The sequence below is a fragment of the Lucilia cuprina genome, chromosome 2 (assembly GCF_022045245.1).
Source record: "Lucilia cuprina isolate Lc7/37 chromosome 2, ASM2204524v1, whole genome shotgun sequence".
NCBI classification, from domain to species: Eukaryota; Metazoa; Arthropoda; class Insecta; order Diptera; family Calliphoridae; genus Lucilia; species Lucilia cuprina.
In genome coordinates this window covers 26,782,773-26,807,760 of record NC_060950.1, presented here as the reverse complement: position 1 = coordinate 26,807,760, position 24,988 = coordinate 26,782,773, and the positions used below count along the sequence as shown (strand labels likewise).

The 24,988-nt window shown below is 30.4% G+C and overlaps 1 protein-coding gene across 6 annotated transcripts in view; it reads right to left on the bottom strand.

Annotated features, from left to right (window-relative positions):
* The window catches only part of LOC111684483 (neuroplastin), a 71,910-nt gene that overhangs the window by 35,932 nt on the left and 10,990 nt on the right, over window positions 1–24,988 (bottom strand). For 2 of the 6 annotated variants that reach the window (XM_046947660.1, XM_046947656.1), the window contains exon 2: window positions 11,150–11,887. In XM_046947660.1, the coding sequence (XP_046803616.1) occupies window positions 11,150–11,222 (73 nt within the window). In that variant the 5' untranslated portion in view covers window positions 11,223–11,887. The other 4 variants (XM_046947666.1, XM_046947664.1, XM_046947674.1 and 1 more) reach the window with 4 other exon arrangements.

Below are 24,988 nucleotides of genomic sequence, written 5' to 3'. Positions count from 1 at the left end.
TTTGTACATTTCTATAGAAATTCTCTAGTTTCTTTTTTTGTTTTTATTTTAAATAGGTATATAAATTTTTATATAAAAATCTGTTGTAGATGATGAGCATGATAATGAAAGTATAAAAAATTGTATGAAAAAAATATATATTGTTTATACTTTATAGTAATAGCAATTATATTTATGGTGTTTATAATTTAAAATTTGGAAAAAGTAAAAAATTTTGTAAAGATTTAGAAATTCTGCCATAACTTCCGTGTTAATTGTAATGTAATAAATTCATGATTTTTATAAGGACATCTGCAGTCAAGAGGTAAGTACTTAGACCTCTCAGTAGATTACTAATCAAACAACTAGTTAAAAGACTAGTCCATAGTTATGATAATAGACCATAGTCAAAAGACTAGCCCATAATTATGTTAATAGACTTGTCCATAGAATAGCCACTGGACTAGTCCATAGACGAGTCTATTCTTTAAATGAAATTTTGCAGTTTTTTATAAATTAATATGCACTGCATTATCAATCAACTGTATTATCATAAGCTATCAAACTGTATTATCATAAACAGCAACGTTATGTATGAAATACATTTCATACAAGTTCAAACTTTGAACTTGGCCGCCGGCAGTATTTTTCAAACCGCGCCGCTGCCGACTTCTTTCGGCTCACGCCGCCGGTCATAAAGTTTGCAATCGCACATGTATTTAAGGAATTAAGTTAACAAATTTTTATGTAGTTGCCACTAATTATATTGAAAAGAGTTGCCGCATCATATTGTGCTAATGTTAAAATATTGAAAAATTTAAAAAAAATGAAATTTCTGTAGAAAAACTTATATAGAGGCAGGTTCCTTTGTAACCGACTTTAAAATAGAGATTTTTCAATATAACAAACGCTTACACGGTCTATTTCTAAAGTAAAAGTAAAAAGCTAAATTTAGCCGCCGATATATTCTATAATAAGCCACCGCCGCTGACTAAAATTGATTGCGACGCTGCGTGGCGCAATCAATCAAGCTGTATCAGCTTGTATCTCTGGTTTAAAGCATCAAGATATCCTAAAAATAAATCCACTTTAAAGGATCCGTTAGCATTGTCAGTTCTTGGTGTATCTGCTTGAAAACTAACAACAGCTTTATCATAAACAAACAACTGTATTATCATAAACTGCAACGTTCTGTTGGAAAGTTCATCCAAGATCGAAGCATCAGGAGAGACTTAAAATAATCCCACTATCATGGAATCGTAGCGTTGTCAGTTCTTAGTGTATCTGCTTGATAACTAACAACAGTTTTATCATAAACTAAGAACTGCTTTATCATAAACTGCAACATTCTGATGGAAAAATTATTCGCCCAAGTTCAAAGCGTCAAGAGAGTCTCATAATAGGCCCACTATCATGAACCCGTTAGCATTGTTAGTTCTTGGTGCACCAACATGAAAACTAACAACTGTTTTATCATAAACTAAATGCAATTATGTACATTTTGCTCAAGTTCAAAGCGTCAAAAGGGTCTTAAAATAGTGCCACTCTAATGGACCCATTAACATTGTTAGTTCTTGTTGTATCTGCTTGAAAACTAACAACAGCTTTATCATAAACTAAGAACTGCTTTATCATAAACTGCAACATTCTGCTGGAAAATATTTCGCCCAAGTTTAAGGCATCAAAAGAGTCTCAAAATAATCCCACTATTATGGACCTGTAACATTGTCAGTTTTAGTGTATCTACTGGAAATTTTTGGGTTAAACAAATAGTTTTGAAAATTGTTTAAAAATTCTCTTTAAAATTTGAAACAAATTTCATTTAAACAGATTCTACAATATACTTTAACTAAACTTTTCTATAAAGATAACAATTTTTTTCTTTTTCAAATAAAATTTAAACAAAACACTATTTTTTTCTATTGCTACAACAACAGCAAAGAAAAAAAGGAAAAACCTGTTGAATGAAAATTGTATATTCCCAATTGTTTAAACAGTTTTCTATTTGCCAATAGCACCTGGGTGGTTAGTGATTGTTTCGATTAAGTATTTTGCCTGCTGCTGGTGCTGGTGGTGACGTTTGTAGGGTGAACAATACAGATGTTATTGTTTGATTAAAAAACAACATGACCTCTGTATATTAAAAGACAATGAATGAATGAATAAATGCACTAGGGGTCTCTGTGTATGTGTGTGTGTCTTCTCTCTATTGCTTTTTGGCTAGCAAAGCTGTATAAAGAGAACATATGCTTGGTGGCTTGTTATTATAATTTTAGCATATAAAGATATGTAGACCAGGGATGGTGAATTATGTGCTATTAAACTTTTAACAGTAATGTTAGTTGGAAGAAAAGGTATTGCTTAATATCTCCAGTCAAGAGGTAAATACATAGAACTCTCAGTAGACTTCTAGTCAAACATCTAGTTAAAAGACTAGTCCATACTTATGATAATAGACTAGCCCAGAGTTAAGTCAATAGACTAGTCCATTAGTTCAAAGTCTAGAACATAATTATGTTAATAGACTGGTCCATAGAATAGTTAAAGGACTAGTCCATAGATCATAGGTCTATGGGTTAGTCCACAGGCTAGTTCATAAACTAGTACATATAGTAGTCTATAAAGTAGCAAATGGACTAGTCCACCGTTTAGTCTAACGACTAGACTATAGACTAGTTCACACATTTGTTCACATACTGGTCCGTAGATAGTTCATAAAGATTAGCTCATAGATTAGTAGCTAAAAGATTAATCCACAGATCAGATCAAAGACTAGACTATAGAATAGTAAGAGATAAGTTGACAGACAAGCCAATAGAGTAGTTCATAGACTTGTCCAATGGCTAGTCTATAATTATGTAAATAGTTAAGTCCATAGTTACGTTTATAGAGTTCACATAGAGTAGCCCATAATTTATTTTATAGACAAGTCCATAAAGAAGTTCATAGTCTTGTCTATAATCTAGTCTATATCCTAGTAAAATAGAATTAATAGACTACTCAATAGACTAGTTCATATTCAAGTTCATAGACTAGTTACTAAAGCAGTGTATAGATTAGTTCTTATACTAATTTACAGACTAGTCCATACAGTAGTTCATAGACTAGAACAGAGATAAGACCACAAACTAGTTCATACACTAGTTCATAGATTAGTCCATATACTTAGTAGCTCATAGTCTTGTCCATAGGCTAGTATATAGCCTAGTGCAAATAGTTTATATACTATTTCATAGACTAGTTAATAGACTAGTCTATAAAATAGTTCACATACTAGATTATAGTTTATAATCTAGTATATATACTAGAACATAGATTAGGCCATTGGCTAGTATGTATATAGACTAGTCCATGGAGTAGTCAATAGACTAGTTTATAGACTATTTAAAATACTAGTCCATAGAGTAGTCAATAGACTTTTTCATAGAGTAGTCGATAGCCCATAGACTAGTCCAAAAAGTAGCTCAAAGTTTTGTCTATAGGCTAGTATATAGCGTAGTTCATAGAGTAGGTTATATACTAGTCCATAGACTAGTTTATAGACTAGTTAATAGAATACTCAATAGACTAGTTAATAGGGTAGTCAATAGACTAGTTCATAGATTAGTTAATAGAGTAGCCAATAGATTAGTTCATAGACTAATACGCAGAGTACTAATCCATAAAGTATGTCATAGTCTTGTCTATAGACTAGTCCATAGAGTAGGTTATAGACTAGAACATAGATTAATCCACAGATTAGTATATAGACTAGTCCATAGAGTTGTCAATAGACTTGTTCATAGGCTAGTTTATAGACTATTTCAAAGACTAGTCCATAGAGTAGTCAATAGACTTTTTCATAGACAAGCTCAAAGTCTTGTTCATAGGCTAGTATATAGCCTAGTCCATAAAGTAGGTTATAGACTAGTTTATTGACTAGTTCATAGAGTAGTCAATAGACTAGTTCATTGATTAGTTCATAGAGTAGTTAATAGACTAGTTTATATACTAGTTCATAGACTATGTCATAGACTAGTCTTTAGACTATTTCATGGACTAGAACATAGATTAGTTCGTAGGCTAGGAAATTAGTCATAAGGCTAGTTTATAGATTAATGCACAGAGTAGAGCAATAACAAATCTACTTCCAAAACAGCTTAAAGGGAAAAGAAATAATTTTAATAAAATAATTACAAAAAAGTCAAGAAAATAAGAAAAAGATGATAATTTTCCATTAATCTATTTAAAAAAAAATTGTTCCCATTTTTTTCGTAGATTGGATGGCATGTTGTTACAGATCCTCTTTGTTCAATTGCACAATTTCTTTTTTTCTTTTAGATATTTTTATAATTTTTGTTCTTTTTATATACTTTCAATGTTCAAACATATCAATGAAACTTTATAGAATATATGTATATAATAATAAAAAAAACAATTTCAATATAAGGTGAATGTATTGAAAATAGAATAAAAAATTGTTTGAACAAAAAAAGTTCAAGGAATTTTTAGTATTCTATTATTATTTAAAAAAACATATAAGAATCCATTAAACAAAATAATAAATAGCAACAAATTAACTATATAGTAGAGAAAGTAATTTATTAATAATCAACTAAATTTATAAAATATATAGAAAAAATCGAAAAAAAAACAAATTAGCTAAAATTATTTAAAATTATATATTATCCCAGCTAAATGTATATACTAAAGTTAAGAAAAAAAAGTGCTTTAAAAGCTCATGACTCATTAAAAGAATTATATATTTTAAAATATTTTGTTAATGACCCGGGTACAAAAGTACAATAATATACACATGTATGTATTATAAACGTATTTTTAAAAAAAAGAAAATATTTTAAAAACAAGTTGACTAATTTAAATCAATATTTGCATTTAAAGTATAAGTTAAATGCAATTGTCGATATAAATAACTTACAAGTCAATCACTCTTTTATAGAAATTGTTTAATTTTCAAAAACATCGTAAGAAACATTTTGTCATAAATATTTTAACTTAACAAGGGTTTTTTTTTTTGTCATTTAATAGACAAATTTCAATATCCTTTTTATTTATCAGTTTAATTCCATTATATCTGAAAAATAATCTTTGATAAAATGTAAAAATACATACATACATACAATGTAAGAATATTTAATGGACTCACAACTTACACTCTCTCTCTCTAGTTGTCAAAATGTTGTAAATACTCATGCTTACTAAATCAAACCACCCACTTTAGTGTCTCTTATACACTTTCCTTCTGTTTCCTTTTTCTCTGTTGTTCTCTTACATATTGAGCATAAAATAATAACCCTGCAGTTTAGAACAGCAAAACTAGTCCAGAAACTTCTCCATAGACTAGACAACAGAATAGACCATAGAATAGTCCATAGTCTAGACTAGACAACAGAATTGACCATAGACTAGTCCATAGTCTAGAATAAACACTAGCCCAGAGACTAGTGAATAAATCAGTTAATAGTATAGTGTATATACACTAGCCTATGGACCAATCATTGAACATGTTCTTCTCAGTAAACCAGTCCATTCACTAGTTAAAATATAATTCAATAGACTCGCCCGTAAACTTGTCAATAGACTAGATAATAAACTAGTATATAGACTGGTCCTTACACTATAAACTAGTCCATCGACTTGTCAAGTACTGGAGAGTAAACTAGTTCATATACTAGTTGAGAGTTAAATCAATAGACTTGTTCATAAACTAATCCATAGAATAGACAATAGACTATACACAAGTCCAACAGTTAGTCTATACACTACTCCATTGACTAGCTGATAGATTAGTAAAAATACTTATTTATTATCTGATCCATAGACTAGACAATAAACTAGTCCACAGGTTATTAACTAGTATATTGACTAGTTTATGAATTTATCTAATGATTATTCTAAAGACTAGGACTTGCTTATTGACCTATGGATTAACTAACTGATTAGTTTATGTTCTCAAATGCATGACAAATAATGACTAGTTTACTAACGCATTACTTTTTTATGTTTATTACACACACACACGCGCTCAAAGGGAAAACTTTTGCCATAAAAAACACGTGACTTTTAATTGAGAGCAACAACAAAAAAGGAACAAATATTGCTGATGGGAGGGTTATGATGAAATCACATACGCGGGCTGTTAGCAAAGGACAGTCACTAGACTAGTCAATAGGTCAGACTAAAGAAAAGTCAAAGCTAGTATTCAGATTAGAAAAAAGGCTAATCCATAGACTAGTCAATAGGCAAATCCATATACTTGTCAATAGGCATATCCATAGACTTGACAATAGGCAAGTCCATAGACTTGTCAATAGGCAAGTCCATAGTCTTGGCAATAGGCAAGTCTAAAGACTTGGCAATAGGCAAGTCTAAAGACTTGTCAACAGGCAAGTTCATAGGCTAGTCAATAGGCAAGTCCTTAACCTTGCTAATAGGCAAGTACATAGACAAGTCAATAGGCAAGTCTATAGACTTGTCACTGGGCAAGTTTATAGACTTGTCACTAGGCAAGCCCATAGACTAGTCACTACGCAAGTCAATAGACTAGTCACTAGCCAAGTCCATAGAATAGTCAATTGTCTATAAATTAGTCAATAGGCTAGTCCATAGATCAGTCCTAGAATAGTTCTTAGTCCCATAATTAGTATTTAGACTAATAGATTATTCCACAGTCAAAAGACTTAGTCAAAGACTATTGAATAGGGTTGTTCATAGACTAGTCAATAGGCTAATCCATAGATTAGTCCACAGACTAGTCAATTAAATAATCTATATACGTATCCATAGTCCTAAGATTAATCCATAGACTAGTTATCTTATTAATATGATATCGAGTTATTTAAGACCTTAAACTTTTGGCACATCCTATGCAACTACTATAACACCTACAACGATGGAAATTTTGTGAAAATCCAACGTTGTCTAGTTATTGCTCAATGTATTTTTTTCAATTAAAATTTAAAATAAATTTTCACAAAAACAGCAACAACAACAAGAATAACATAAAGAAAAACTGTAAAGCAAATCTTTGAATACAAAACACTAAAGTGTAATCGACAACTCACCATATGTTTAAATAAAAAAATAACGGGCCAATGTAAAGGGGGGAGGTCGGCGGTAGGCTTTACAGAGGGAGAAATATAACCCAACAGAGAAATTTTTGTGTAAAATAAAAAAAATGTGAAACATATTGAAGTCAAGTGTGTTATAGAGGTAAAGAAAATAACAAGGAAGAGGGAAGGTAAATATTGGCTATAGCTAACAGCTCAGTACAGCTGAGCAGGCGGCAATATTGAAAAAGAGTAATCAATAAATTGTATACAAATAAAAAAAATAACAACAACAACAAAAACTACAATTAACAAATGAATTAGAAAATATAAACATACCTCTATACAGCATAAATAAAATAAAAATATTATTTAAATACAATTCTTTGTACATATTTTTTTGTTATTGCTGTTGTTGTACGTATGTATGTATATATAATTGATTTTTGAAATATATATATAGACAAATATAAAAACAAATTTAAGATAAACATTATTGAGTAGGAAACCTAATCAAAGTATTTTGAAATAGTAACTGGGAGACAGAGAGAGAGAGCGAGAGAGCGGAAATGTTTGAAGCAAAATTTAAGGCAAAAGTCTAAGAACGAGAGACAAAGAGAATTGTTTGTGTTTTATTGATAATTTTTAAATTTTAGTATATATTTACTAACAACAAATACTAATTTCAATAACAACTGATAATAAATTCTATAGATAACTTTAATTATATATTATTTTTTCTTTAAAGTAAACATTTTCTTTTCTTTTTTGGCAAGTTTTTAAAAGTATTTGGTATTTAAATTAAACATTTAAAACGATTAATTAAAGATGTTGTTATTACTAAAGAAAATAATTTAAATTTTATGCAAATTACAAAATTTTTGTTTAATATTGTTTACAGAGCAGTACATAAACTAGTCAGTATACAAGAAAAAAGATCAGAACACTAACTAGTCGATAGATTAGTAAATAAACTAGTTCATAGACTAGACACTAGACTAGTCTACTGACTAGTTTATAGAATTATCAATAAACTAAACAAAAGTGTAGTCACTATATAAATCTAAAGACCATAGTCCATAGAATATACTAGTTAATAGACTAATGCATAGACTCAACAATATACTAGTCCATAGACTAGTCAAAAAGTCAAGACAATGGACTGCATATTCTAGTAAATAGACTAGTCAATAGACTAGTCAATTGACTAGCCAATAGACTAGTCAATAGACTAATTAATAGACTATCCAATAGACAAGTCAATAGACTAGACAATTGACTAGCCAATAGACTAGTCAATAGAATAGTCAATAGACTAATCATTAAAATAGACTAGTTAATAGACTAGTCAATAGACTAGTCAATAGACTAGTCAATTGACTAGTCAATAGACTAGCCAATAGATTAGTCAATAGACTAGCCAATAGATTAGTCAATAGGCTAACCAGTAGACTATCCTATAAACTAGTTCATTAAATAGACTAATACATAGACTAGTCAATAGGCTAGTTAACAGACTAGTTCAAAGGGAAGTCAGTAGACTAGTACATAAACTAATCCACAGTTTAGTTTACATACTAGTTAATAGGCTAGAGTAAATACTAGACAATAGACTAGTCAATAGACAAGTTCATAGACTACTCAATAGACTAATGGATAGTCTAGCCAACAGACTAGTTCATAGACTAGTCAATATTCTATTCAATAGACTTGTCAATAGAATAGTCAAAAGACTATTCATAAGACTAGTCTATAGATTAGACAATAGTCCATAGACTACCAAAAGACTAATCAATAGATGAGTCAATACATAAGACTAGTCAATAGATTAGTCAATAACTAGTTTATAGATTTATCAATGGAGTATTCAAGTACTTTTTATATATTAGGTAGTAGGTTACTTAGTCATGGGTTATTTCAAAGTATAGTGAAAAGATTAGTAGATAGATTGATCAAAACTACTCAATATCCATGGACTAGTCCATAGATTAGTCAATAGAATAATCCTAATAATAATAATTATTACTTTCAATACCCATGATTCAAGAATTCAAGTTTTAATAATATTTCAAATTTGATTACACTTTATATTGTGAAAAGTTGCTTAAGTTTCGAACAATACTGTTTGTATCACTGTAATTAGCTGTGCAAACTATAACGTATTTATTTTAAAAGAAAATGTTTATATTATACTTTTTGTTAAAAGGAAAATTTAAAAATAATAAATTTTCCAGCTAATTATTTATTTTGTTCAAAAATGTGATAACATAATTATAGTTTACCATATATTTACATAAATAGAAAAGAACTATAAAAGCTAAGATAGAAAAGGACATCAAATTATTAGACTTCCTTTAAGTAGATACATCTCTTAAAACAAGACTGCTTCAGTTTTTATATATTCTAGATAAAACTTTAGAATCTAGTTTGTGTAATGACTCCTTACTAGGATACTATTGACTCCTCTTTTAATAAAAATCTTCAATATTTTCTTAAATTATTTAAGAAAACTTCAAGAGTTAACTTTTAAATTTAATCAAACATAAACAATTGGTTTATCTAGTTTTATTATTTTATCTTTATAGATATTTCGAGTATTAATAAAAATATGTAATAAAATCGTATATGTATATGTTAGTCTATATATTTTGCTAATAAAATAAACACACTTTTATAAGTACTTGGACAAAAAAAAAACAACAACAAAAACAAAATGAAATGTTATCACCCAAATGCCTGACATTAATAGTTTTGTTAACATTACACTTAAAATAATAATGATAACAACAACAAAAATAATATCAATAACTTTTGCTAGTATGTGTCATTAACATTGGGACTGACTTTGTACAGTGGGACTGACTTTAGTGTAAAATGAGCAAAGATCTTGAGATGAAGATATTTTGAACTAAAACAAAACAAGAGCAGGACCAGAACAGAACTAGAACTGAACTAGAACAGAACTAGAAATAGAACAGAAATAGAACTGAACTAGAACTGAATTAGAACTGAATTAGAACTGAACTAGAACTGAGCTAGAACTGAACTAGAACTGAACTAGAACTGAACTAGAACTGAACTAGAACTGAACTAGAACTGAACTAGAACTGAACTAGAACTGAACTAGAACTGAACTAGAACTGAACTAGAACAGAACTAGAACAGAACTAGAACAGAACTAGAACAGAACTAGAACAGAATTAGAACAGAACTAGAACAGAACTAGAACAGTACTAGAACAGAACTAGAACTAGAACTATAACAGAACTGGAACAGAACATAACTAGAACAGAACTAGAACAGAACTAGAACTAGAACAGAATTAGAACAAAACTAGAACAGAACTAGAACTGAATTAGAACTGAACTAAAATAGAAGTAGAACAGAAATAGAACAGAACTAGAACTGAATTAGAACTGAACTAAAATAGAAGTAGAACTGAACTAGAACTGAACTAGAACTGAACTAGAACTGAACTAGAACTGAACTAGAACTGAACTAGAACTGAACTAGAACTGAACTAGAACTGAACTAGAACTGAACTAGAACTGAACTAGAACTGAACTAGAACTGAACTAGAACTGAACTAGAACTGAACTATAACTGAACTAGAACTAAACTAGAACTGAAATAAAACTAGAACGAAAATAAAACTGAACTAGAGCTTCTTCTAGCTCAACATTTCAAAAATATAATGTTTTATTCACTGTCACCCTTTGACAGCACAAAAATTATGACAGTTTAATGGTCTGATTAAAGAGGTACCTTGGATTAATGTAAAATATAGTAATAATAATAACAACAATTTTACACAAAATTTATATAAAAGTTGTAAATAATATTTTTTTGTTAAACAAGTACAGTGTGGTTGTAATTTATAAAAAAAAAACAATTATATAAAAACATTTTCGTTTCATATATTCTTTAAAAGATAAGGGAAATATAGAATTAAAAAAATAAGACCTAATAAAAATTATAATTAAAAGAATAAAATCTAAATAAAATTAAAGCCCTGATGTTATTTTTGAAATACGTTTAAAATTATTAAAAACTTTAAAAATATTTTTTAAAATAATTATTTAATTGGTAAAAAAACAACAATTGTTAAATAAAAAACTTACCGGTTGATTGAGCATAAATCGCTAAAAATATCGAGAGGAATGAAAATATGCCTGCCAAGAATTTTGCCTCCATCTTTGGTATTGATCCGTGGTTTGTACTTTTAAGCTTATGTTTAAAATATTAAGAATTTTTTTATATAATTAATTTATTTAGATGATGATGTTGATGGAAAATTGTTGTTGTTGTTGTAGTTAAGGTTCCAATAGTGGTTTTTGTCGTTTTTAAGGAGTTAACCAGGGGTGTATTTCCTTCTTGTTGATGTTGTTGTTGTTGTGGTAGTAAACGTGGTTTAGATTTTAGATTTTTTTTTAAAAAGCCTTTAATAAATTTTTTTTTTAATTTTTATAAAATCAAAGTTATTTTTATTTTGTTTCTTTGTTCTCTCTTTTTATCTCTGGCTGTGTATATTTTTTTGGAAATTATTAAGTTGTTGTTGTTGTTTGAGGAATTCAAATAAATTATTCTTCTTCTTCTTGGGTTTCTCTCTTTTTGATCTTTTTTTGAATAATTTATATGATTGATTGATTATATTTTTTTTGTTTTTGTTTTATATTACAGGTTTGTAATTATTGGTTTTTGTTGTTTTATTATTTTTAATATTTAAATATTTGTTGTGGATTTTTTTCTAATTTAAATTTATTTCTATTTAAATTTATATGAATAATTATTTTTATTTATAAATTAGTCGTCGTCTTCAGCTACGCGTAAACGTCGTCGTCGTCTTAAATTAACGAGAGCTGCGTTACAAAAATAAAAACAAAAATAAATAAAACTTTAATTACAATTTCTTAAATTTTTTTAAAAAATTTAAAAAAAAATAAATTTTTATAAAGAAAACACAAATTCACAACATTTATAAAGTTTTTACTAAAACATAAAATAATGTATAATATTTAAAAAATAATAATAAAATTTTCAACATTATCTAAAGAATATAAAAACAAAATTTTTTTATTTAAAAGAAAACGTAACGTAAGCAAAGGACGTAGAGGACGACGTAAAACAACGTAATCATTTTAAGAACCAAAGCGAAAAAAAACACAAACAACGTAAGAGCATAAGAAGAAAGAGCAAAGAAATTTTTTGTTTCAAAATGTCTGGTCCAACCCAGACATCTCTATTGACGTAAATTTTAAATTATTTTTTGGTTTTTATTTAAATATATAAAAATTGGAAAAAAACTACAAATTTTCATACTTGTGTGTTTTCTCTTTATATTTTGTTTCTTATTTAAACACTTTTTTTACAAAAAAAAAATTTCAAAAATATATTTCAAAAAAATATATATTGAACACAAAACACTGGTGATATTTTCCAATACACACACACACGCAAACACACTTTTTAAAATCTAGCAAAAAATTTAACAACAAATTTCTTTAAAACACAATATTGCTAAAATTTTTAAATATATATTATTTGTCTTTAGCACCAACAGAAAAAAAGACTAACCGAAAATTTTAAAAAATATATAAAAAAAATTTAACGAAAATTTATAAACCCAACGCGCGTCACAAACGTAACAAAAAAACAAACAAAACTAAAAGTAGTGAAACACACTATTCGCGTTTAATGCTTTTAAATAATCGTCGTTACCGCCGCCACCAATGACCACAAATTTGCAACTAAAAATGCTCCCGTATTTTTGCTTTTTTTTCAAGACAATTTCTTTTTCGCCCGACTTATAGAAATCGTGAAAAGTCAAACAAAATTTAATTCAACAAAATGAAAAGAAATGAAAGAAATTAAGAACAAAATAAAAAAACAAACCCACGACACGACACTATAGTGTATACGCGAAGGAAGTAGAAACTGAAATGAGCACATACCAAGTGTAGTGAGTGTGTTTATCATATTAGAAACATAAAAGTAGATGAACGTAACGTAACTCATACATTTTTAGATACTCACTCGCACACACTCGAATCTATTAAAACAATAATAAAGCAAACAATAACTTTGAAAATGGTGCTGCCAATGGATCTAGAACAGAACTAGAACAGAACTAGAACAGAACTAGAACAGAACTAGAACAGAAGTAGAACAGAACTAGAAAAGAACTAGAACAGAACTAGAACAGAACTAGAACAGAACTAGAACAGAACTAGAACAGAACTAGAACAGATTTAAGCAATAACAAAACGTTAAAATTTTTAAATTAGTCTATTTTATTAAAAAATCTCATTACGTTACGTAAAACGTATCAATTGATTTAGGAGTTCAGAAGTAGAACATAACTAGAAAAGAAATAGAACAGAACTAGAAAAGAATTAGAACAGAACTAGAACAGAACTAGAACAGAACTAGAACAGAACTAGAACAGAACTAGAACAGAACTAGAACAGAACTAGAACAGAACTAGAACAGAACTAGAACAGAACTAGAACAGAACTAGAACAGAACTAGAACAAAACTAGAACAGAACTGGAACAGAACAGAACTAGAACAGAAATCTATACAATCGTCTATTCATTCACTTATCCACCAACAACGTCTGGCAACATATAATTAAACTAAATGTTACGCATACGTCAACGTTAAACAGTATGAGTGTGTGTTTAACAAAGAGAGTATAAATATATTCGCATACGAAATTATTTAAAAAAGTGAGCGACGAACAAGCGAATCAAGCAAACGCGAGCTAATAGTACAAACAAGCGTACAAATAAGTTAAAACAATCTGTCAGAATAACTCAACAACAGTCGTATAAAAATGGACAGACAGAGATATTTTGTACTAATAGTAACACAAATATTTTGTTTATCGCTGTTTTAACAAAAAAAAAAAACGAAACAATACGCTTACACATACACAAAGGGAGAGAATAAATATAATGAGTAAGGAGACATAAAAATAAAGAAGACTGATAAAGCATTTTGCGGATTCTTTAAATCGTGCGGCTCCGGTTGGTATAATAAGTTTGTTTGTTTTATATGTTATACGTTTGAAATGTGCATTGAGGAATTTTGAGATATTAGAGACAAGTGTTGCCTTTCGTAAGTAGTTGAAGGGGAGCGAAAAAGGTACTTGTTTGAGTCTAATTTATGGTTACTTTTTTACTCCTTTGAATTTTGCAATGATATATCTTTTAGGGTTGACATTCCGACATTAAATATCCTTTGGGATTTCCTCTTTTACATCTGAACAAAGTCACAAACGGCTTCCAAAGTTAGGCTATGGATCTCTTGCATATACGCCATCACTTCATGAAAGTCCATTCACTCGCTCTGTTTTAAAAACCCATTAAGCGAAATATAATTAAGATTTTCCCATTCTTCTTACAAAATCAGATGAGGCATTGTAAACTAAAAGCTTTCCAAGATAAAACTAATTGTGATTATAATGATAACCATAGGGTTGAGATATGGTTTAATCTTAGATTACAAATATGACAGAGATAATTGATTTCCTTTCTATTTAAAAGCGTCTATCACCGCCCCCAAAAGCAAAGATGAGAATTTAAGTTTCTTGTAGCCTTAGTAGAGATCGTTGATTGTCCATTACCATTATCCAGATAAAGCGAAAAGTCAAATAACTTTTGATTCGTTGATTAAAGATTTCCAGATCACGACACTATAACATTATGTTAAATCTTGTGCTGAACAGCAAACTTTAGCTATACTGGCTGACTTCTGAGTTTTCTTTGGAAATTTCAGACAAAAGAGTTCTTGATATCCCAAAATAACATTTGGAAACATTAAATTGACTTCCGGCGCTAACGGGGCATTCAAAGAATTCTTCTGCTGGTTATTGTTAATTTGATAATTTTGCTGAAAACAGGAGCAATTGTAGCCTAATCGTTGTCCACATAACCAATATCTTGATAGAGATTGTGCAACATGTCTTTAGACATGGTTGTTCACTGATCATAATGGAGTAAAATCCCTTCATTGACTTCGAAATTTGTTATATTTCATTCGAAATTTTAGCACCAGGTGTTGACTAGTTAGATATAGCGGAACAAAAAGAGTTCTTTATTATGATTCTAGTCAGCATTCCCACGCTACCAGGACATTGTCTGCTACTCTTTATTAAGAACTTATCATAACATTAAACATAGGAATCGAGAACTAATAAAGAGGACCTTCTTCCGAATTAACTAAATTTTTTAGATATGTTGCTCTTGAGGAATATAGCGTTAAATTCTTTCTTTTCATCCATTTGCAACACCAGACACAAAAGTCTTCTGCATATTCCCTCTATATCGGGAAATATTCTGCTGCTCATTGTTCAGAATAAGGAACTAAACAAATTGATTTCCGGCATTATATGCACAAGCCAAATGTCTTCTGATTCATTTCATGGGGTATTCTCGTACTTTATATGTTTAAGGAATCAAGAACTGCAGAATACTTGAGACACGATGCTCCTTATTACCATAGTATAATGGTTAGCTTAGGTTCATAAAAGGATGTATACTACAAAAAATCCGAAACAATAAACTTAAGTCACTCTTTTTTATGAAAGAAATATTTCACTAAATTATTTTTCAGAAACTCAGTTTCCTAGACTTTTTTTCTAAGAAATTAAGAATCAGCATTAGTGAGGAATGTTATTTTCGGAATATTATCACTTTCAAGATAATCCCATAGGATCTTTGCAGTTCTGCCCACTGTTTCATTATTCCAAGAGGCCTTATGGGATTTTCTCACCCATAGTTTTAATTCAGCTTTTGTTGTGTTGAATAGTTTTGCGTTCATTAAGTTAACAAGCTCGAATTCCCTATTACATTCGCCGAATACTCTTGAGAATATTCAGTTAATACTATCAAATCTTTTTAATGTCTGCGCTAATTGACCAAGACATTATATCTGGGATCAGCATTTTATAGTTTCCGACATATTCTGTATCTGAAATACGACTCAGTGTAAAGTATACATTGATGACGTGTACTTATAACCGCCTTTGGCCAGTTCGCCTAATATAATGAGTTGTTCGACTGTAAGCACCGCCTTATATATTAAATAATGGGTGGAATATCTAGTAACGTTTCCTGAGCCTTGGGGCACCACTTATACCCAAGCAGCATGTATGCTAAACTCTCCGTAGTAGTTTGATATTACACTTGTTGTCCAAAGAAGTCCACTTTTATAAAGCCAATTTGTCAGGAATAAGACCCCATTTCATGCCTATACTCTTCCCACATATTGCCCCGCACCGATATGCCTTGTTGATACTATTCTCTATGTTGCATTTCTATTTTAAATGATTACATCTAAGTACTTTACTTTATCTGTCACCGTCAGATTTCCGTTTTCGCCGGGTTAACATTGAGACCTCTAGGTTTAGCCCACATCAAGGGCGTCTTCAGTGCCTCCTTAGCCCATTTAGACAAATAATTTGGATTCGTTCCCTTTAAAAGTATTACGACTTCGTCTGCGTATCAGACAGGTCTAAGTCCTTTCTCGATTAGGGTCCATTTTTCTTTCATTTGGGACACTTGCCGTCTAAGTCGTTTCTCGATTAGGGTCCTTCATTCTTTCATATGGAACACTTGCCGCCATCAAAAATAAATCTCACCTTAGCAGAGAGATCATTGAGAAGACATGTAAATTTCCAATAATTTCCTATAGAATTATTATTCTTTGTATTAAAATCTAAAGATTGACAGCTATAGTTATTGTTTATTTACATATTGATGCATAAGTAAACCATGTCAGTTCTAGTATATTTCCATAATTAAATTAAAAAACAAATACATTTCTAATTAAAGATTGTTTAAATGTGACTTAACGTTACACGATTAATTAATTACATGTTTATGTATTGAGTCACTGAAATTCGATAATGTAAGTGTCGCTCTCAATAAATTTATAAAGAGATAGAAAGAGTGAGATAGATTGCAACTAACATATCGTAAAAAAAAACATCGAGGTATGTAGAGTTCAATAACATGTTGATCACATTTAATTAGTCAAAATATGTGATCTTCAAAAGATTTTGATCACATTTTTCTCTATTACGTCATTATTGTTTATGCAGGGACCAATGCCAATAAGTTTTAATAATTAAAACCACAGAGAGAGAGAGAAGGAGAGAGAGAAAATAAGAAACCCAATCATAGAAATGTGAATACAAGAGTGGTTGGTTGGTCGTTAACATTTTGCAGTTGTTTTTATCTGCTGATCATTGATAAATATAAAGAAAAACAATTTATTATATATATTTACATACGTTACGTCGGCATCGTCATTGGAACGTACAAATAGATAAATACGAGACGGCTTTTAGAATCTAGATACTACAAGATGAAAAGCAACTAAAAACAAAGTTTTATACAAATCAAATATAAGAAAAAAACAATAAAGATAAGAGAAGATGACTGCAGTTTAAAAAGTTTATACATATGTATATAAAAATGTTGCTAAAGTTATTAAAATACTACTGAAATATAGTTCATAAAGGGAATATGAACTATATTCCCTTAAAGAAAACTTGGTGGTCTGTTATTATGAACATATTAAACTCTACAGACATGTACACTCAAAAAAAGTGTCAATAAGGGCTTTTTTCAGATATAGATAATCTACAATCTTTGTTTAAACCTAGTTTAATATATGTTTTGTGTTTTTCAGTAAACAGTAATGCTACTTATTATCTTACTTTAACTGAGTGTTATTGGCCAATTAAATTTAAGTTATAAGTAAGAAAACACAATTAACAAAAACAATAAAACAATGATTTCGGAAGAACAAATTCTTAATATTTTATATAAATTGAAATTATCTAATTTGTTTTGTTTTATTTATTATTTTTTAAAAAGATTATTTAACATTTTTCCAAAATTTTTCATTTTATAAAAGTATTATTTGCAAAAAACAGCTGTTCATTGTTTATGTTTTTGAGTGAAAAGTTGGCAATACTAACAAAGTCAACTTAACTTAAATCCAAAACTGAAAAATACAATCGTCGGTTAAAGTCCACCTAAATTTGTTTCGAGTTTAATCTAAAAGCAAGTTAAGCCTAGTTTAAGTGAGTAGTAAGAAACTCGCCCTAAGTTATGTATGGTTAATCTTAAATCAATAACAAAATACTTCAATCAAATACGGATTAATTAAGTGTAACTTTTTAAAATTTAACTGTTATTAATACTTTTTGGATCAAATAGATTTCACAATTTAGAACTTTTAGTTTATGTTTATTGGTTGCGCCGCCATCGTCAAGGGCGGCGCAACCAATTTTGGTCGGCGGCAACTAAATTTTCGTCGTAATTTAACTTTTTTCTTTAGAAATTGACCCTATAGGCTTTCGTTATATTGAAAATAATCGGTTGCATAGAAACCTGTTTCTATATAAGTTTTTTACAACAGAAAATAGTCATTATTACAGTTAAATTATAAAAACTTTTCACTATTTCAACTTTAGCAGAACATTGCGAGGCAACACTTTTCAATTTACCATTAAAAATTAAAAAAATTAGTGGCAACTCCGCTTAAATTGAAATCTGTTCTGAAATACATATGCGATTCCAACATGTATTAGCTGATACGTTTAAGTCAACTTAAGTTTTTGAATCGAAAGAAGCCGGCGGCGTTGCGACTTGCAAAATATTACGGGAGGCCAGCAGCAGCTGATTTGAGCTGCCTCGGCTTGTATTTCTTTCTCTGTATGTACTTAAATTGAGTTGAATATAAGATTGATTTAAGTATGATCATGATTGAAGATTGATAACAAAATATTCTTATTTTGAAAACAGTTTTCTTAAACTTAAACTTATTAAAACTTTTTCGGATAAAATAGATTTCAAATTTTCAGTTTTATTTATGCTTCGATGCGTATTTAAATTAAGTTAGAATTAAAATTGATTTCAGAATGATCATGATTAAAATGATACCAAACGATACTTATTTCAAGAACAAATTTCTATATTTGAGCCCGATTCGCAATAGTTCTTATTAATATGTTTAGAGTTGAAAATAAGTATGATCAAGATTAAGATCGAATGAATTAAGAAATATTCTCAATATTAGATGTTATTATAATAACTTTTGGTATTAAATTGTTACCACTATGGACTTAAAAATAAGATAGATTTAAGATGTTATTATAATAACTTTTGGGATTAAATTGATACCACTATGTACTTAAAAATAAGACTAAAGCTAAATTAAAACTATGGGTGAGAGAATGTCTTAAGGCTTTTTGGAATAATGAAACAGAGGGCAGAATCACAAAGATTCTTTTGGATTGACCCTTAAGGGAATAAGACGAGAAATCTCCTCAAGCCTGAGATTAGTATGATGGTACCTATTCTGAGTGAATACATGAGCACATTTATACAAAATTGGACGTGAGGATTCAGACGAATGTGGAGATCTAATTTTCGTTCAAATTAGATCAAAGTAACAGAACTCACTAACACTAATTGGAAAATTCTTAGGAATTTCCAGGAAACTGAGTTTCTGAACATTAAAATATAATAGTTCAGCGAACAGACCCGATAGCAGCCTCCTAATCAACCTAATCTAAGTTGAATTACTGGTCGTATTGTATTTCCCAACAATCCTTCCAATATTGACTGTGTGAATCTTGTACTTATTTCAAGTTCTTTTCAAGATCACATTACGTAGAGAATTATATAAATCTAAAAAAGTAAAATGTTTCTTTCAGTGTACATTTATACATATGAATATATATATAGTTCTATAACAAACTGATATTAATGCGGGCAAAACAAAAAAAAAAGAAACAATTAATTTCAATCTGATACACATCAAGTACAAGTAGTTGGTGATGCGAGATAAGTATTAAACAAATATGGTTTATTAAATAAAACAACCAAAGGAAAATATAAGATAAATACTAGATAGAGAGAGAGTAAGGGAGAATGAGGACGTAGTGATGGTATATGGGCCTGTGGTTATCGTTATCTCTTTTTTGTTATTTTTGGTATATACCTACTACGTACTATATGACAAAACGACATTAAGTCAGTTAAAACTCAAACAGCATCAAAGTCAACACTATATCGCAAATAATCACATTTAAAATCTAAATCAACAATTCATATCTATGAAATATTTATGTTTAACTTGTGTTATGAAAACTTTAAAGAAAAAAATAATAGATTTCAAGGTTTTTATTTCATAACAATCGGGGTAAATATTCCGGGAAATCTTATCTTAACTTAAGGAATTTTCAATGCAGATCGTTTATCGTCTAAAAGTGACATTTTAATCTAATTTCGATGTAGTTATTTATTAAGTTTGGAACACTTTTCGTTATATTTAATTTACATCCGAGTTCACTTACTTGCTTACGATCATCATGAGTTCAGACTTCTAACTCTTATTCAGACAGAGTTTTAAAGTTACTTAATATCTGTTCAATTAACTTAAAGAAACTCAGCTCCTCTGACTTCTTGCTGGATATATAGTAACAACATCTCCGAGGGGATTTTTTAAAGTTGTATTGACAATGTCAGTTACCAGCTTTTAATGGCTTTATAGGTCGTTTTCCGCTTTAAGTATTATCAATTAACAAGATTTACACGATCACACAAGTAATATGATCTGTCAAAATTTTGTTAGGAAAAGTACGGATAGGATCATGTAAAGGCAATATGCAATAAATCCATCAAACATTGAAAGAGAATATGGATGGAAAATTTGACAGTCGTATGGCTCTCTTCATTTTTTGAAATGATTCAAAAAACAAACAGTTCGCATTAGATCAGGGATGTATTTTTATGTAAACACATTCAAAACAAGTAGGAAAGTATAGTCGGGCATGGCCGACCATATAATACCCTACACCATAAGTATATTTTTAAAATTTTTACTTTTTATAAAATTTTTATTTTTTGTAAAGAAACTTTTATGTTGAATATTACCATAATTCCAAAATATTTAAGCCATTTATTGATAAAAAACTAAAATTTCTAAATAAGGCATTATATAGGTCAAATATGGGCCGATCCTCGGTAAATTTGGGAAAAGGATATATTTCTAAATAACAGTTAGTTTTGTTGAGTTTCATTGCGATACAAATGGTTACAAACCAATTTTAGACGTTTAAGTCAATTTTTGAAGGGGGGTTTGTATGGGGGCTAGGGTCAAATATAGGCCGATCCTTACGAAAATCCGCAGTATCATTTATACTTATATAAAACTTAATTGTGCCAATTTTTAGAGAGATAGCAGAATATTTGACGTAATTATAGCATAAAAAGTTCAAATCGGGAGGTACGGTTGTATGGGGGCTAGGTGAAATAATGGACCGATTTCATCCATTTTCAATAGGCTTCGTCCTTGTGCCAAAAAACATGCTTGGTCCAAATTTCATCAAATTATCTTGAAAATTGCGGCCTGTACCTTGCGCACAAGGTTTACATGGACAGCCAGCCAGCCAGCCAGCCGGACAGACGGACGGACATGTCTTAATCGACTCAAAAAATGATTCTGAATCGATCGGTATACTTTAAGGTGGGTATTGGACCAATATTTTTGTATGTTACAAACATCAGCACAAACGTATAATACCCTCCCCACTATAGTGGTGTAGGGTATAAAAAGTGGAAGGGGCTGTTTATATCTTACTTTGTTACTTTGTTTCCATCTTACTTTGCCTTTTACGAAGGTCAACATCAAGATGGATAACGTTATGCTAAAATAATAAAGTTTTTGAGGAGTTATGCTATGGACTTTACCGCCTTAAATAAAGTTACCTAAGAACATCCAGACAAAGGTTCTTTCGGTAAAATTAGATAACGTAATGCTAATGTTCTAAAGAAGTTTCAAAAGTTATGCAAAATACATAGAAACTAAGTTAACAGGAGCATGTTGTTTAAAGAGATATTAAACAGATCACTTGTCTACTTTAGATGTCATTGTAAGGTGTACACCGCCTTAAGTAAGGTAACATGCTAGGATACACTTAAAAGTTTAACATACATGAGTTTACTTTGGATCCATTTAATAATAGCTCATCTTTGACTGCTTTAAACGCCTTCAAAAAGGCTTAACTTCGCTGGCAGATTAAGGTCACAATTGGTCCATGTTTGTACAAATAGGAAAAGATATTGTAGATAAATGAAAGTGAAAGGTTTCTCCAATCAGAGAGATCGTGCCTAAGAAAGGATTAATATTAGGATGTCAGTGGAGGAGTCATACAAATTTGAACATCACACTGAAATGAACCTCAGATCAGGGCACAAGTCGTGATATTAAGGCAAGAGTTTATTGAGGAAGTTATAGCAGAAGTCATCTAGTTAGATGTTCTAAAGATTTTTCACTGATTTAGCATATACATATGTACGAGCAAAATATCTATAGGATTTTTTCTTTAGCAGCAGTCTGACCATGCTGTCAAAGCAACAATGAACTTTCAACAAAGCCTTCCAATGATCCAATTACAAATTTAATTCGCTTGAACATTCTATTTGCCTTCCTCTCTCTCTATTTGTCTTCAAATGCTGTTGTTGTTATAGCAGCGACACGTGTTAAGTCGGTGTAGCTGGGTTGACAATGCTTAGTCGTGGTTCGCTGTACTCCGAGTCGTTCCAGTGCGAAGAATCGATTGCCGTGGGAATGAATGCTGCTCGTTCTTGCATGCGGTTATAGGATAAAATTATATGATAATTGTCGAAAATGAAGGAGTTATACTGATCTTTCCAATCGACGAGCAGAATAGTTCGCTTAAGCCTAAATAAGTTTCATTCATTTCATCCATTCTTTAGCTGCAGTATGTTAATGCTTTTTCAACAAAGGTTTTTAATGAATTAATTAAAGATTTAATAAGTTTGAGCATACTATCTAAATTCTTCTCTCTTTTTCTCTCTCTTTGTCTTTAAAAGATGCTAGTTCTTGCCTGCTTTTAAACACAACAATTTGGCAGTCATAGGATAAAAGTTAATTGTCAGAAATGGAGGAGTTATACTGCAAATTCCTATCACCAATAACAATCGTTCGCTTTAGCACAACAGAGTTATTGGAAATCTTCATGTCAAATTCCTTCAACGAATAGAGATCAAACTCTACTATACTTTAGCGGAAGATAGACACAAGCTTAGCTTATATGCTGGAGTTTTTTTACTGACAGTTTCGGAGTTCTTGTAAGACTTTGAAACTTAGAATGGATGTCTAATATTTGGAACTGTTTCGGGAACACTGTACTGTGGTTTCGGTAATCGTAACTGTTTCTTTCATCAGTATAGATGTGATTGTTGTATTTAACATGAGGAATATAAACAATGGAATGAAATGAAGAAAAATTGCACAGTAGGACTGAAGTTGACATATACCTGGTAATACCATTGCGGATTAACAATGGAATAAGAAATATAGGTTGGATAAATGCTAACTTCAAAGATTTCCTTACAAAAGCTTTCCTTACAAAATCGATTGTCGACATCTCTGCAAGTCTTGTAAACCTTATTTGGTGCTATTAATAGATTATGAATAAGTGATTATACTACATTAGAATTGATCCTTGAATGACGATCTTCTCTTAACAAAATGTGGAAAAATTGTACAGTAGGACTGAAGTGGTTGGCGGGATCTATTAACATATAGCTGGTTATATCATTGTGGAATATCTTGCGAAAATTGATACTTCTCAAGCGAAAAAAGACATAATTTTGTTGTTCATCTATAGCTACAAATGCTCGATCCGTGATAAACTCCACGAACATGGTCAATCGAGGCTGTGTGTAGTCTTTCGCAAGCCTTCTTATATCTTTCTAAAGCTTTGTACTTTTGAGGGTCTTGCTAGATTATTGAACCGTTCGCAAAAAGATCATTACAGAAGCTGTCATTACGAATAGGAAACGAGGATGTTACCCACATCATTTGACAATAGCCGGCCATAGCGGGTCAAAGATTTTACAAGTCAAGTAGTCATTTTCGGCGCGTCCAAGGAAATTTATCGAAGTAAAATGTCTAAACTATAAACATAACGAATATCCGGTGTAAATAGGACTCAACTGTGTACCCATTGATGTTAAAACTCGGGCAATCTGATCACTTAACCATACATTATTAGCTATACCAGAATTTGACAACTACTTAGCAATGTACTAGAACCCTAAAAGCCTATGAACATCCCTAATGTAATGCGTAAACAATTAAGAAATTATAGTCGGGAGAGTCCGCCATATAACGCCATACAGCTGTCACAAAAAGTAAAATGTGATTAAGTTTTTATAATAAAACATTTAAGTTGAGCCATTTATTGTTGAATAAAACTGTTGACATTTAAGGCAAATTTTGAGGGGGGCTTTTTATAGGGACTAGGGTCATATGAGTCCCTATAATTATAAAGTTTATAAGGGTCATTAAGTCGAGTATAGAACTTGGTTTTGCGACATACGAGTACATTAAACATAATTATAAGCTTAAAAGCCCTATTCGGTGGGTCCAGTTATGGGGGCTAGGTGAAATAATGCACCGATGTTAACCATATTCAATAGGCTTCGTCTACGGTATCATAGAAGGTCATGTGCCAAATTTCATTGAATTAGAAATACCAAAAGTGCAACCTGCAGTTTGATTACAAGGTTTACAAACACTATTCGGGGGTTCAGTTGCGACCTTCAAAATTGCGACCTGTAATTTGATTACAAGGTCTACATAGATGGGCACACGGACGGACAGACGAACATATCTAAATCGACTCAGAAAATGATTATGAGCCGATTGGTATAGTTTAAGGTGGGTATAGGATCAATATTTTTGTTCGTTACAAACATCAGCACAAACTCAATATATCCTCCCCACTAAAGTGGTGTAGGGTATAAAAATGAATTTGTTATTTTCAAGTTAACAGACTAATTAAAACCAATTACATTGCAAATGATAAGAACGACCAAAATCTACTACACAGCTATACAAATTAAAAA